Genomic DNA, 14,456 nt, shown 5'->3' with positions numbered 1-14,456 from the left:
GCGCTCAGGGGCTGTCATGCTGCCCATGCACGCTCCTCTCGCAAAGGAACGTAGGGGAGTCCTCCACACGCCACTACAAAACTTTTTTCCGCATGCAGCCTCCAGCTAGCCAATGTCCCCCCTGACCCTTTCACATCTCAGACGTAGCGTCTCACGCCACCTCTCCCGCACTGCCCGCAAGCTCAACTTTCAACAGCCTGACTACCATGCTACATGGCCCTGATCTATTGTGTTCTACTGTGTTAACTGCCTGCCCCTAGCGGCCCTGATGATCTACTGTGTAACTGCCTGCCCTGACCAACAGTGTTATTGCCCACCTACCTGTACATCTCCTGTCTACAAATGCAGCCCCTTGGCACACACCCCAAAGCGCCTACGCACCTCCCTTCCTCTTTATCCATCTTCATCACATCCCTCTCCTTTCTGGCCATCTGCAGCATGCGCACCCAGACCAGCATGCCCACCCATGCCCTACCCCCACCATCTGACCTCATACACACCACACCGTTGTCTGCACTCCATTCCACACTCAACCACCATACCAATCCGATGGGACATCACCCACTCCAACTCAGGCTCTGTAGACTAACACGCACCTAACACTCCGCAGCACTCCACACTCCTTAGGAACAACACTCAGCTCTCGCACCCATACATCAGCCGCCCACCCTTACCTCTCTGATCACGCTCACTACCCTAGCACCAATCATGCTGCATCTATCACGCCCCAGCCTCACACACCCAAATATGCACCGCCCACCTCCAACACCACCAATGCCAACACTCTCTACGACCAGATTTAAGATGTGCTCTCAATGCGCGCACTGTCCATGCCATTGAAATCAATGACCTTATCACCACCCACAATCTTGACCTACTTGCCATATCCGAAACTTGGCTCCATGGAGCTTCCAGTCCATCCATCCACCTCGCTCACTCAAAACTATACCATCCTCAGACAGGACCGTAAAAACTATAAAGGTGGTGGCGGCGGCGCCCTCATCTTTAAAGACCCCCTCTCCATAAGAATGTGTAATCAACAATGGGACAACAGCGCTGATCTCCTCACTGCTAAACTAGCCCTCTCACCTAACTGCACCATAAACTCTATCACCTACAGACCACCAGGATCACCCTCTGACTACCAAAAGCAACTCCTCCAAAACATAGCAACAAACTCAAAAGCATCCTTCTAGGGGATATTAACCGTGGTCTTGCTGACCCGAAGGACAAAGCAGCTGCAAATTTAGCCAAAACTATCAAAACATGGGGTTCGAACACAAAATTACTGCACCCACTCATAACAAAGGCAGATCCATTGACTGGCTAGCTCATCACAAGTTATCTGCAATTACCTCATTCTCCATTCCTGCCACGCCCACTCATAAAACCTTAACTCATGCCCCACCCGCAAAAGTAAGAAGCTCCAAAAAACTCACTGCTTCCAACCTCGCCCCTCTCCTCTCTAGCCAACATCTACTCCAGCACACTCACTCAAGCCATTGAACTCATTGCCACTCTAGAAGAAAAAAAGGGACAAAATCAATGCACTGCAACTCTTGGTTCACTGAAGATCTGACCTTAGCACCAAGTAACGCAAAGCTCTATCTAGATGGCAAGCAGCGCCTAACCAATCCTCGCTTTAAAGAGATCTCTTTGACTTACAAAAAAGCCATATTCCATGCTAAATCCGAATCCTACAACCAGAGAATCACTAATGCCAGCTCCAAATCAAGAGAAATATATTCTCCATATTCAAAGAACTCACCACACCTGCCTCTAGCCCAGACGAAATCAAGGATGAAGCATGGTGCACAGGCATCCAGGCTGCCCTCCTCAAAGTTAAACACTCCAAGACACAATAGCCTCCCAACGCAAAGCTCTCAACACCCCCACCTGCTCTCCCACCCTCTCACAAACACCCTTTTTTGCTTTCAGAGAAGTCTCTGACGGAAGTCAGGACCTCAAAAAAATCAAAGGGGATATCTGCCCACCCTCAATCAAAGAGTGCTCAGAATCCCTCACCCCCATCATTACTGCTTTCATCAATGCTTCTTTCACATCTGGAACTGTTCCACAATGCCTAAAAGAAGCCTGTGTTTGCCCGCTCCTGAAAAAACCCTCTCGATCCTTCCTCCCCTAACAACTATCGCCCCATCACCACCGTTCCCTTTCTCCTCAAAATCCTAGACAAAGCCGCACACAATCAAATCCAACACAACCTGGAAACCAACACGTTCCTAGGCGAAAGACAATCAGCTTTCCGCAAAGGCCATGGGACTGAAACTGCCCTTCTAGATTTAAAGAATCAAATTACCAAAATAATGGACACAGGCAAACCTGCTCTCCTCCTTCTGCTCGACCTCTGCAGCATTTGACCTGGTCGACCACCGCATTCTCACATCTCACCTCTTCAATGCTGCACACTTCTCTCACAAGGCAACCACTTGGATCACATTCTTCCTTGAAGGTAGGGCCATGAAAGTGTACTCTGACCAGGCCAGCGGCCCCACCACTATAAATTGTGAGTCCCACAAGGCTCCTGCACTGCACCAACCCTTTACAACCTATTCACCAAACCCCTCTGACTTACTGGTCTCCCTCAACATAGCATACACAAACTACACAGATGACACGCAAGTTCTCCTCCCCCCCTCTCTGGAGACTACGACCTAGGCTCAGAAGCCATCCTTAAAATCTACTCTACTAGCCAAACCTGGATGGCTATCAATGGTCACTGCCTAAACGGAGACAAAACCGAAATTGTCATCCTAGCCCCCAACGAAACACTAACCAAACTCAGCCCCGATTATTCTCACATGATCGACAGTATTCGCATACCTGTCTGCTCTGCAGTCAAGACCTTAGTCTACATTGACGCCACTCTCAATGACCAGACAAACCAGCACCATTGCCTCAGCTTCTGCTCTGACCACCAAACTCATTTATGCCATAAAACCCTACCTCACCACCCCCAACTGATTCTCCATAGCCAGAGCTACTATAGGAGCCAGATTGGACTACTGCAACACCCTCTTGGCAGGCTTGTCGTCAAAAAACCTAAGCAGGCTCCAAATAGTGCAAAACAATGCCCTCCGCGCTGCACTACACATCCCCAAAACTGACCATATTTCACAGGCCAGAAGACTCGTCCACTGGCTCCCAGTCAAGGAAAGAATCAACTTTAAAATCCTCTCTCACAAGTGCATCAATCACACAGCACCCCCTACCCATCTGAAACTAACAAAGAACTCTTCCATCCGTCCCAGAAGAAGCCATCACGCCAACCAACTCCGAGTACCCACTGTAAAAAGACAAATCCAGCGGCATTGGCTTCCCACACATAGCACCTAAGCTCTGGAATGCCCTCCCCAACTCACTCAGAGCAGAACCATCTGTATTCCTTTCGCAAATCTCTCAACCACTCTATTCAACTAACTTCATCCTTCCTTCACCCACACTAGCTCGCATACGTCTGATACAAAGTGTCTTAAATGAAAATTGCTTTGTAACCATCTTCCTTCCACTGTAACCAGATTATGTATGTCTTCATGTAACAGCGCCACGATGCCCCCGGGCTGACGTGCGCTTTAAATAAATAAAAATAAATAAGGTAGCATACTCCCAAATTCAGAACTTCCTTGAGGTAAACCATCTCCTTGGTGCTCGCCAATCTGGTTTCCGACCCAGACTGCCCTTCTCGATTTAAAGGCCCAAATATACTCAGACGAAGAAAAATGAGCACTCCTCCTCCTACTAGACCTCTCGGCCGCCTTCGCGACCTGGTGGACCATAGAGTCCTATGTAATCACTTGGACTCTGCGGCCCACTTCTCAGGGCAGGCTATAGTCTGGATACAGTAATTCCTCAGTGACAGGACTGAGGGTGTTCTTCCCCCCCCCTGCAGCAGCAGACCCGATACCCATTACCTGTGGAGTGCCCCAGGGATCATGCGTCTCGCCAACACTCTACAAAATCTTCACCAAGCCACTGTGATCTTCACAATCTGGGTATCGCCTACACCAACTACAGACGATACCCAGATTCTCCTACCACTTGGGATTATGTTGAAGATCTGGCTCTGGTGAATAGTCTACACCATCGTTCAAGCATGGATGGCCAACCGTGACCTATGCTTGAACGATGATAAAAACGGAGCTAATCATCCTGGGCACTGCAGCTCGCATCGCGAAACTCAACCCAAATTACTCTGCATTTATCAATGGGAACACTATCAAGGTCGCCAGAAAGTAAAAACCCTAGGTTTCTACCTCGACTTGACCCTATCCTTTAGGTGAATTCCCTGGCCTCATCCACGGCCTATACATGTAAGTTAATACGAGCCAGGAAACAATTCCTATCAGACAGTAGCCTAATCCTATCCAGAGCCCTCATCCCATCAAAATTAGATTGTAATGCCCTCTACATAGGGGCAAACAAATCAATAGAATACAAGTGCTCCAAAATAATGCACTTAGGGCTGCCCTAAGCATTCCCAGAAGAGCATAGTTCTGAATTTAGGGAAAAACAAATGGCTCTCCACCCAGGAAAAAATTAACCTTAAATCCGCCTCTCACATCTACAAATGTTTAAACAATAAAGCCCCTTGTTACCTAAAATAACGATTTACCAGAAACTCCATTAGACCAACAAGAACAGTCAGCCCCAACTTCCTTCTAGTGACCAGATTTTAAACTGTCCACCATTGGAGGGTCCAGCTTCCCAGTTAGGGCAGTTCAATTGTGGAACTCCCTACCTCGCGCACTTGGATATGACCAAACATTCTACAAATTCAGAAAACTCAATAAAATGGCTTACTGAGAATATGTAACCCGCATTCTCCCCACGAACATACTTAGTTTACCTGCATGTAATGTACCTGATATTGAGTTGCCATTATGTAACGTCAGCTATTTGGTGACCTGTTGTCCGTTTGCACATGTACTGCCTTACACTCATCCTGTTGAGTCTAAGAAAATAGTTTTTACCATGCTCTGTAAAATTGTAACTTCTGTAACTAAGCTGTAAGCACTCTTTTCACATGCGCCGTGCTACCTCAGGGTCCGGCGCACACAATAAACAAAGTGAGGATTGTTTCTTAGCAATTTTGGATTGGAGTGTTGTCACCTTGTTAGCCAAGGCTTGCTGAATATTAGTGCACCATAGTTTCTTTGACACAGTTGTCTAGCACTGGGATGGGAGATTCTATTTCCTTTAAGATGAGTTCCTTCATGCTAGAGTTGGCTTGGGCTATTCTAGTGTTGTAAGTTTCCCGTTTGGCCGACAGGATTTCCTTTTTGTAGCGGATAGATGTATCCCATAGCATACTTTTTATATTCTTCCGAAGGTTGTATTTTCCATGCAACTTCACGTGGTACAAAGTGTTTTCAGGTGGGGGTATACCACGAATTGAGGTGGGCTTTGGGTTTGCTTTGTCATTTTAAGTGGTGCAATTTAGTCCACTGCTGAGGACATAATTTTGTTGTACTCATTCACTGGAGTGTCAGGGTCCAGGTTGTCTGGTAGTGAATAAAGTGTGGGGAGGATAAGTGGGAGTAAATTATTCGGGGTGATTTTATTGTTCCTTGTCGGGATGGGTGGTGCTAACTGGGCGATAGTAGGGGTAGGTTTATTAGTTTCTAGAGCAAATGTTATAAGGTGGTGGTCTGTCCAGATTTGGGGGGAGATCGATGGGATGGAGGCGTTGCAATTGTGGTCTGCCACCCAATCGAGTATCCTACCTTTGTTGTGGGTAGGCTGAAGCACTCTTTGTGAGAAGCCTAGTTCAGAGTAGGGTAGCCACTCCACTTGTATGGGGGTCGTTGAAACCCAGGTTGACATCCCCTAAAAGGATAACCTCTGGTGATGTTTTTAGGTTGTTAGATAGAATAGTAGAGATCCTCCTCGAAGGTTCCAATGGGACCTGGAGGTCTATAAATCAAGTGGATGGTGAGGGTTTGAGTTAATAACTAGCTTGGCTGTAAGACTTTCACATGATTAAGTGTCATTAGATGGAGCTAGCCTGGTAGATAAGTTAGATTTAACAATAAGGGCTATGCCGCCTCCACGGGCTTCGCTTTTATCTGATTTTAGGATGGTATAACCATTTGCGATAGCTAACATGATGGCAGGTCCTGCAGCGGCATGAAGCCAGGATTCCGTAATTGCCAAGAAGTCAAGGTTTTCGGTCTGGATGAGAGTTCTTAGTTCCCTTCTTGGAGGATTCAAGAAGATTATTTTGAGGCCAACCCCACGTGGACATGGCTGAGGATAAGAGACCCATGGAGGACTGTTGCAAGCGGCTCTCAAGAGTGGCTCCAGACAAAGATCCCGGGGCAGTAAGCCTTACCCAGCAAGAGGAAATCTAAGCGGTCTTCTAAGAACATTGAGGCTGCTCTGGCGGCAGGGGCCCAAAAAAGCGCACTGGCACCAGCAGCGCCATTGGGACAGGCTCCTTGGCAGCAAGGTCGGGAATGGTCTACCCAGCACCCCAACCATAAGCCAACGTCTCGGGTCAGCGAAGAACCATTGGGGTAAACTTCTGGAGGAGTATCAACCGACTCTGCTGGAGAAAGCCAAGGGCAGCCGTGTGCGACCCCCACCGGTGAAGGCCTCGAGCGCACCCAGGGTCGTGAAGGCCCGGGTCCACCAGGCGAAGTCCTCCCTGGAGGGAGTGGTGGCATCCCTGGTGAAGGCCGCGGATGCAGTTTCGCAGGAGGCGGCCCCTAAGACGAGAGTGCAGGGCTCGGACATCTCTGTGGAGGAGCTTTCTGGCCTGAAGGATAAGTTTGCCGAGGCCAGGTCCTATGGAACGGGCCCCAGGGAGGCGGATGTGGAGAGCAGAGGGGAAAGACTAACAGGAGCTAGAGAACATCACGCCACCGCTCCCTTCGCAGCAACCGCCACCCGTGGACATCTTACAGGCACTGCACACCTTGTGCTCTGATATCCAGACAAAGATGCCCCTGTCGCCAGCAGGAGATCCCATGGCACCTGGACTGTCGGGGGGAGGGGGGGTCAAGAGGAGAATCCATCCTCCACCTCCTTCTTGCCATCCTTTGCTGCCATTCCCTCCTCTGAGGGATATGGCGACGGAGGGGTTGACCTCCCATCACCAGGGCCTCGCCGCCTGACAAGATTGGATTGTTCCATGCCATGATCGCTGGGGCCTCGGAAATGTTTCAACTGGCTCCAGAGAAGGAAGGCTTCCTGTACCAGTGCCGGGAGGCCAAGAGGAAAACTGCTTTTGGATGACATTTGGGGCAAGGTACTGTCCCTTTATGAAGAACCCGTCCTTGGTACCAGTGAAGAGGACCAGTGCAAGAAGTACAGAGTTTCACCCAAGTGTTTCAGATCCAAACCCCGTCCCTAGACTGTTGCAGCGGCAAATAATTCTTCCAGATCTTCAACGTCCTAGTCTCCCCCTTGTATGGCGAGGGGAAAAGCTGGACGCCATGGGGTGATGGGTCATCTCATCTGCCACAACGACCATCGAGGCCAATACTATGGCCATCGTGGCCTGTTATGACGGGGAGCTGTGGTTCAAGATTGCTGCCCTCCTGGACTTCTGCCCAACGACGCAGAAGCGTTGGAGATCCTGCAAGGTGGCATTGAACCATGCCATCACAGTGGCCACTGGCACAGGATTCCTTCAGATAGGATGTACGGTCAAGGGTGTTGGCCATGCCCTTCGACAGAGACCACTTGAGTGTGGACGAGTCGCGGCAGGCCATCAAGGCAGATACCAAGACGACCTGGGCGTTGGGCACGCTCCAGCAGCGACTGCAGTATTTTCAGAGCTCCAGAGGAAAGTCCCAGGGGTGGCTCGTCATCCAATTCCACCCCACCCCCTGTCAATCTGTCAGCGTGTGGAAGTCCATCTCCACCAACCATTGGGTGCTGGATACCCTGGCCCACAGGCACACCAGAGTTTCAACGGAAGTGCCAGTGCATTACACCAGTGACCAGGAAGGAAAACCACGTCCCTAAACTTCTGCTGGGGGTACCGGCCATGCTGAGGAAGGGCATGATGGAACTCTTCCCAAAAAGGCTCTACTCCCGGTACTTCGTCATCAGAAAGACTGGTGGTTGCAGACCCATTCTGGACCTCCGCCTCAAGTACATCAGGTCCCAGAAGTTTTGGGTGGTCACCATTTAGCACATGCTGGAACAACGAAGGCGACTTCCATCGTCACTGGACCTGGAGGATGCCTACTTTCACATATCCATTCACAAGGAACACCAAGTTTCTGCGCTTCGTGGCAGCATTACCAATTCTAGGCCCTTCCCTTCAGATTGAAGTCAGCTGCAAGGGCCTCCAAGTGCCTGGAGGCATGGCTGCGGGGATTCACGTCTACCCCTACCTGAATGATTGGCTCATCCAAGCAAAGTCGAGAGACTGCCGTCAAGCACATGGAAGGGAGCGTACAGCTGCTCATAGAACTGGGGTTCTCTATAAACTTTGTGGTCCTGCTTGGTGCCATCGCAGGATGTTTCTGCGGTCCCTGCTCAACACGTTAGTTGTGCCTGGCATCACCGGAGGAAAGAATAGCAGCCATCCTGGGCAAGATACAACAACTGTTTACCCTGAGATCGCAAGGGTGAGGTCCATAAAGTCCCTCCTCAGCATGTGTCTTGCATAGCTTGTGCAGGCTGCAGATGCGACTGCTGCAAGAGTTCCTCGATGCCTGTTGGATCCAGGTATCGGGAAGGTTCCAGGACAAGATCACCCTCGATGAAGGTTTCTGTTGCGCGATCAGTGGTGGGGTGTTTGTTGGCGGGCGTGGACTTCACGACTCACGTGTCCCTGGAAGGATGGGGAGCACACACTGGTTGTCTCCGCACAAGAGGCCTGTGGCTACTGGAGGAAGTCATTGCGCATCAACATTCTGGAGCTACAGGCAGTTTCAGGCCCTCAAGTCATTCCGTCCGGCAAGGTGGTGCGGATCTTCACGGACAACACCATGTTTTCCATCTGGGAGCAGGGGGACACCAGATTCCCCCCCCCCAGAATCACAGGAATTATGGCAATGGGCCGTTGCCCAGGAGATATTTCTCATCACATTTCACCTGGCAGGAGTTAACACCATTGCTGACTCATGGAGCTACTTGTGCCGCGAGTGCGAGCTTCGGCAGGCCCAAGTGGATCTCCTATTCAGACAATGGGGCAATCCCTACATCGATCTATTGGCAACAAACACCAAGTGCCGGAGGTTCACCAGCAGGTTTCCCGGGATGCCTTCTCCTTCCCTTGGGACGGCCTTTACCTCAATGCGTTACCCCCCACTGTGTTGCTTCTGCGACTCTACTCAGATGGTCCCGGTGCAGGATGATCCTCGTCGCACTAGCGTGGCTGAGGCAGATATGGTACCTGGACCTTCTGGACATAGTGTCTCCCCAATCAAGCTTCTGGCAGATGCAGATCTTCTCACCAGGGAAAAGGCGCAATCCTGCACCATGACCCAGGGTCACTGAACTTGCAGGCCTGGCTCCTGCAGCGCTAGAGTTTGGTGGATACGATATCCCTGCGGACTGCAAGGCAGTGTTTGCCAAGGTCAGGGCTTTGTCTACACTGAATCTACGGACATAAGTGGAAGAGGTTTGCCGTCTGGTGCCGCTCACAGAAGCTTGACCCTCTACGGAGTACAGCTCCACAGGTGCTGCCGTACTTGCTGGCCAAGTGGGACTGGCTCATGCCTCAAAGGTTTGCCTGGCGGCTATCTCCTGCTACACCAGAACTCCGGGACAGTCGTTATGGTCACACCGCCTGGTCAAGGAGTTCGTCAAAAGACTTTTCCCTTCGTTTCCGCCGGTGAAGGCTCTGGCATGGGAGCTCAACGTAGTGCTGACTAGACTCATGGGTCCTCCGTTCAAGCCTATGCATTCAGCACAGCTGAGTTTTTATCGTGGAAGCCATGACCTCTGCATGACAAGTGGGAGAGATCCAGGCCGTCTTGTAAACATCACTTGACATTCCACGAGTAGGGTGGTGCTACGGACGCACCCCTCCTTCATGCCCAAGGTGCCATCAGAGTTCCATTTCACCAAGCCCTTGGTGTTACGTGTTTTCTTCCAGTAGCCGGCTACGAGGACTTTGCACTTGCTGGATGTGGCTAGAGCGCTGAAGTTCTACGTGGACCGCACAAAGTGTTCTCGGAAGACATCACAGCTGTTTGAACTTTGGCCCTGTGAACCAAGGTAAGGCCCTATCCAAGGCTTCCACTTCCAGGTAGCTTTCCGGCTGCATCACCCGTTGGCAAACTGTTGCCTGGCCGTCCAAGAGCCAATTCAACCAGCGCGATAGCTGCGACTACAGCATTGCTGTCTGGTGTGCCCCTGCTGGACATCTGCAGGGCTGCTACGTGGAGGTCGACACACTGCGTCAACCAGGATTGCAGGGAGGAGTCCAGTCTGCCAAGCAGTGCTGCGCAACCTGTTCTCTTGAAGGTGAGCCTGGTGAGGAGGTAAGATGCTTTAAGTGGTTGAAATGCTTAATGTTGAGCCTTGCCACCTCCTGTGATCATGTGTACTGCTATGTATTCATTCATGAGCATGTGAATCCATGCCAGACCCCATGCTGCTGAAGTTGCAAGTTACTTAACTGTAACTGTTCTCCAGCATGGGTCTGGCATGGATTCACATGTGAACCCTCCCGCCTACCCCTCTGCGGCACTTCCCTTGGTCCTACTGCCACTTTACATGCTACCAAATCTGAAGATGGCTGCCAGAGGGGCTTGGGTAGAGGGCAGTCATTGGCTGGGAGCTGTATGACCCAGAGACCAGTGATTGGTTGTTACGAGAGAGTTCAGAAGTGAACACTTTATTTTTTTCTTTACTGAGGATTCCCAGGCTGACAGCAGGGAATATTCATGAGCATGTGAATCCAGACCCATGCTGGAGAAGAGTTCCAGGAAGTAACTTATGTCGGCATATGGTATTGGGTTTTTAGTGTTGCGTCACACCTGGGCATTTTGTAAGTGTGGTGCTATAGAATATCTGCTAGTGGCATTGTATCATAGTACAATTACTTGGGCTAAGCCTGTCCATAGACGGGAGAATTATGGCTTGGAGCTAGAGCAGCGCAGTAAGAGTCAGCATTAAATAGGAGCCTGCAGGCTAACACTGTCTAGTGTAGGTGATTGGCTGCTCCTAGTGTTGGATACTGAACACTAAATGTGTTGCCTTGCTGTAAGAGGTATGGGGAAAATGTAAAACCTAGTCTCTAATCGTGCCCCCGTTTGTGTGAGTACTTGAGGGATTTATTTCAAGTGGGCCAGGACGACTTTATTTAGGATACAGAGCACTGCACTTTTCTCCAGTATATGGGCCGGGAGGGTATTGCGCTGGGCAACGCGCTTGTCTTCAAAGCAAGACAACTCGAGCAACACAGTTTGGATCCCTGTCCCACGCTTGGAAACGGATCTCTGGTTTAAATCTCGTTAAAGAATAATCATGATTCGATGTAGTTTGTATTTAGCATGCAGTGACTGCCCCATTCGGCTTCACCCAAAAGCTAATGATGAAATGGTCCATGGTTCGTTCTTACGAGTTGTGCCGTCACAAGGGACATACAGCAAGGTCTTATAGCAATCTCTGCAATGTTGGATTAAAGACTACATCTAGCGGGAGTCTGGCCTGGTGACAGTCAACATCTACTTGTAACCCCTTAATGGAGCTGAATCCTTTTGGCGAACATGCATATACATTTCAGAAACCTGGTTTCACTCAGGGCTTTTTCTTGGCGTTGTAGTGTTAATTCAGTTTTCATTGTCCAGTGTAGTCAACTGCTGAGCAGCATAGTCAATAACTGGGCAGACATTCCTTGCATATACATCAGCAGGTGAACTTAAATCGCTAACGGAAGTTATATCGTGTGACTTGGGTACAATAGATGAAAATGGAACAGATCTGGACTCTTTGTTGGTATCCCTGAGCAGTTATAAACTGTGCCTTGGCCTCGACTAGTTTTGGGTCTGTAGTAATGGCAGTAGTTGGTTAGTTTGGGAGTTCCACCATTTTCTTTGCAAGAAATGTGACTGGGATGAATTATAGAATGCAGCATATGTTAACCACCTCTCGTGTCTTGTTAATGGATGAGTGTTCAAGGGCAAAATGTCATCCAGCCGCTAATCGAACCCTCATTTGCCATGAAAGGATCATTAATATTCCTAGTCCGTGCATGCCTATGGTGTCTTAGGTTTTTAATTCTATTGTATCTGAAGTTCTCAGCCCATCACATTCCTGTCTATTTTATTTTAATTTACTTCTATTTGATTTAACTACATCTCATGACTACCTCCATGAGATTGTACCCAATCTGTTCAGTGGTCCTTTCGACTAAAATGATTGGGTGAAGGATTGGCTGGTGAAATAACCACACTGCAGCTTTTTTGTAGTATCTGGCAGCAATTCAAATTATATTTGTGCAAAATCACGATGTTGGCTGGTCTAATTATGAGCCTCATTCTGTTGGATGGTGAGTAGAACATAGCTAACTGTTATTTGTTTTGCAGTATGCATACTTGGGTCGTCTTGCTCACGAGGTAGGCTGGAAGTACCAAGCAATCACTGCTACCTTGGAAGAGAAGCGGAAAGAAAAGGCCAAGCTTCATTACGTGAAAAAGAAGACTGTGATGGTAATTGATGGATGCTAGTCACTTGGGTTTCTGCATGCTACAATTTCCCCAAATCGAAGTGGTACTCGGTGTACACTATTTTATTTGCCCTTTAGTGTGTACTGCAGTACCCCAGTGGCCAGTGGTCTGGGATCATGGGTGTTCACTTCATGGCCTTGTTTCGGATGAAGCTGCATTTGTGCACCCATTTGATCATTGTCTGTGCAATGGTTTGCTGAGTCTTTGACAGTAACTTTTTTTTTTCCCCCCCTTCCTTTAGAAACTGAGGAAACAGGCAGAGAAGAACGTTGAAAGCAAGATATCCAAGTACACAGATGTTTTGAAGAATTATGGAATCCTTGTGTAATCGCAAAATCAGACTGCAAAATAAACATTAAAAAAACCATTTCATTGCCATAACTGCTTGGGTCTGTCCTGTTTGAAGAACTGTTTGCCAGAAGATCAGAAATACACGGTTAAGCTGAAAACCTGGTTTGTCCAGAGTATTTGGAAACCTTCTCTTGGTCTGTTGGGATCTTGAGCCACATGACATTGATTCCCTTTGCATTCTGGGGAAATGGGGGTTTGTCATACAAGGTCAGGGATTCTCCAACAGCTTGCTCATATTGGCGGCGACTCCTAAACTGCATTGAATTGGGATCTTGCAGAATGGCCGCATGGATTTAACTGGGTATTGTGCCTCAAATGGTATTTGTCATGTGAACATTTATATTGAATGCAAATTCACCACTCCTCAAAAAATCCATTCTCAAAGGGTTGGTAAGCGTCTTTAATGGCAGTCAGCAAAGTGGCATGCAGACATCCGCAGGACTATCAAAACACCCTGTTAGTGTTCGGATTGAACACAGTAGGAAACCCCCCCCTAACTTTCAGTGCTTATCAGATTGGTCTCCTTTGGGATGGGCATCTTCCACCTGTAGAACAGTCTATTTATTTGCTTCTACTTCATGCACATTCATAGATTAATGCCTGATCTTCAGATCCGGCAGTAGTAGACTTGTGGTATTGTGCACTACCGGTATAAATGGAGCTGTGGGTGAAGGCAAGGGGATATGCACCTTATATGTTCCCCATTAGTTTTTTAAATTTGTATTCACTATTTTGGGAGTTGCCCATTTAGGGAATATAGTTATCTTTAGGGCTTTTTAAGCACCAGTAAACTACATCTTGGAATATATTCCATCTGGCAATGGTGTGCAAGCCCTGGCTTTTATATAAATAAAGTTATATGCATGTAATGCTATATTTTGAAAGGGTAATCTGCTAATTAGTTTCACCTTGTGTATCTGTCCTGCTGCAGCAGTATTCTGATTGGCAGTGCCTGCTCTACCAGTGGCACAGAGCAGGTTCATGGGTCACAGCTACCCAGCTGCAGTGCCTGCAGAGTCTCTGCAGTGCAGTTGCTGCATAGGTATGTACCCCTGTAGTAAAAGTGATTAGTAGCCCAAACTGGTGGTAGGGTAAACTCATCCAAATTGAGGCTTGTGCATGACAGCATTTATGATCACTGAAGCCACATCCAACTTGATATCTCAAGCCTGCTCAGCTGTATAGTGTGAGGTGTATTCATGCCAATGGGGCAGGGGCCATGCTTCTGATCTGAGGGCAGGGGAACCTGCCTCAGCCAGAGACGGCTGCACAAGTTAACTGTTCTAGGCCCAGGCATCAAAGAAGCACACCCATTCAAATGGAGTAACCTCAATCCATGGTGCTGCATTGCTAAAGGCCTTTTGATCCTAGAGAGCAGGCTGGAGTGCTCAATACAGTGGGAAGATCCCCAATCTGGGGTGCACACAGGAAGGAGTCGGAGCACTTGGGTGA

General features: G+C 48.8%; 1 protein-coding gene across 1 annotated transcript in view; it reads left to right on the top strand.

Moving 5' to 3' along the window:
• RPL13A (ribosomal protein L13a) overlaps positions 1-13,034 on the top strand; it is a 32,398-nt gene extending 19,364 nt beyond the window's left edge. Inside the window, exons 7-8 of the mRNA XM_069606186.1 lie at positions 12,513-12,635; positions 12,895-13,034. Coding sequence (XP_069462287.1) covers positions 12,513-12,635; positions 12,895-12,981 — 210 coding nt within the window. The 3' untranslated portion in view covers positions 12,982-13,034. The remainder of the gene's footprint in view (positions 1-12,512; positions 12,636-12,894) is intronic.
• The last annotated feature ends 1,422 nt before the right edge of the window (positions 13,035-14,456 follow it).

This window comes from Ambystoma mexicanum, chromosome 1p (genome assembly GCF_040938575.1).
Source record: "Ambystoma mexicanum isolate Mex_15411 chromosome 1p, UKY_AmexF1_1, whole genome shotgun sequence".
In the NCBI taxonomy this organism is placed as follows: domain Eukaryota; kingdom Metazoa; phylum Chordata; class Amphibia; order Caudata; family Ambystomatidae; genus Ambystoma; species Ambystoma mexicanum.
This window is presented reverse-complemented; position numbering and strand designations above follow the sequence as displayed.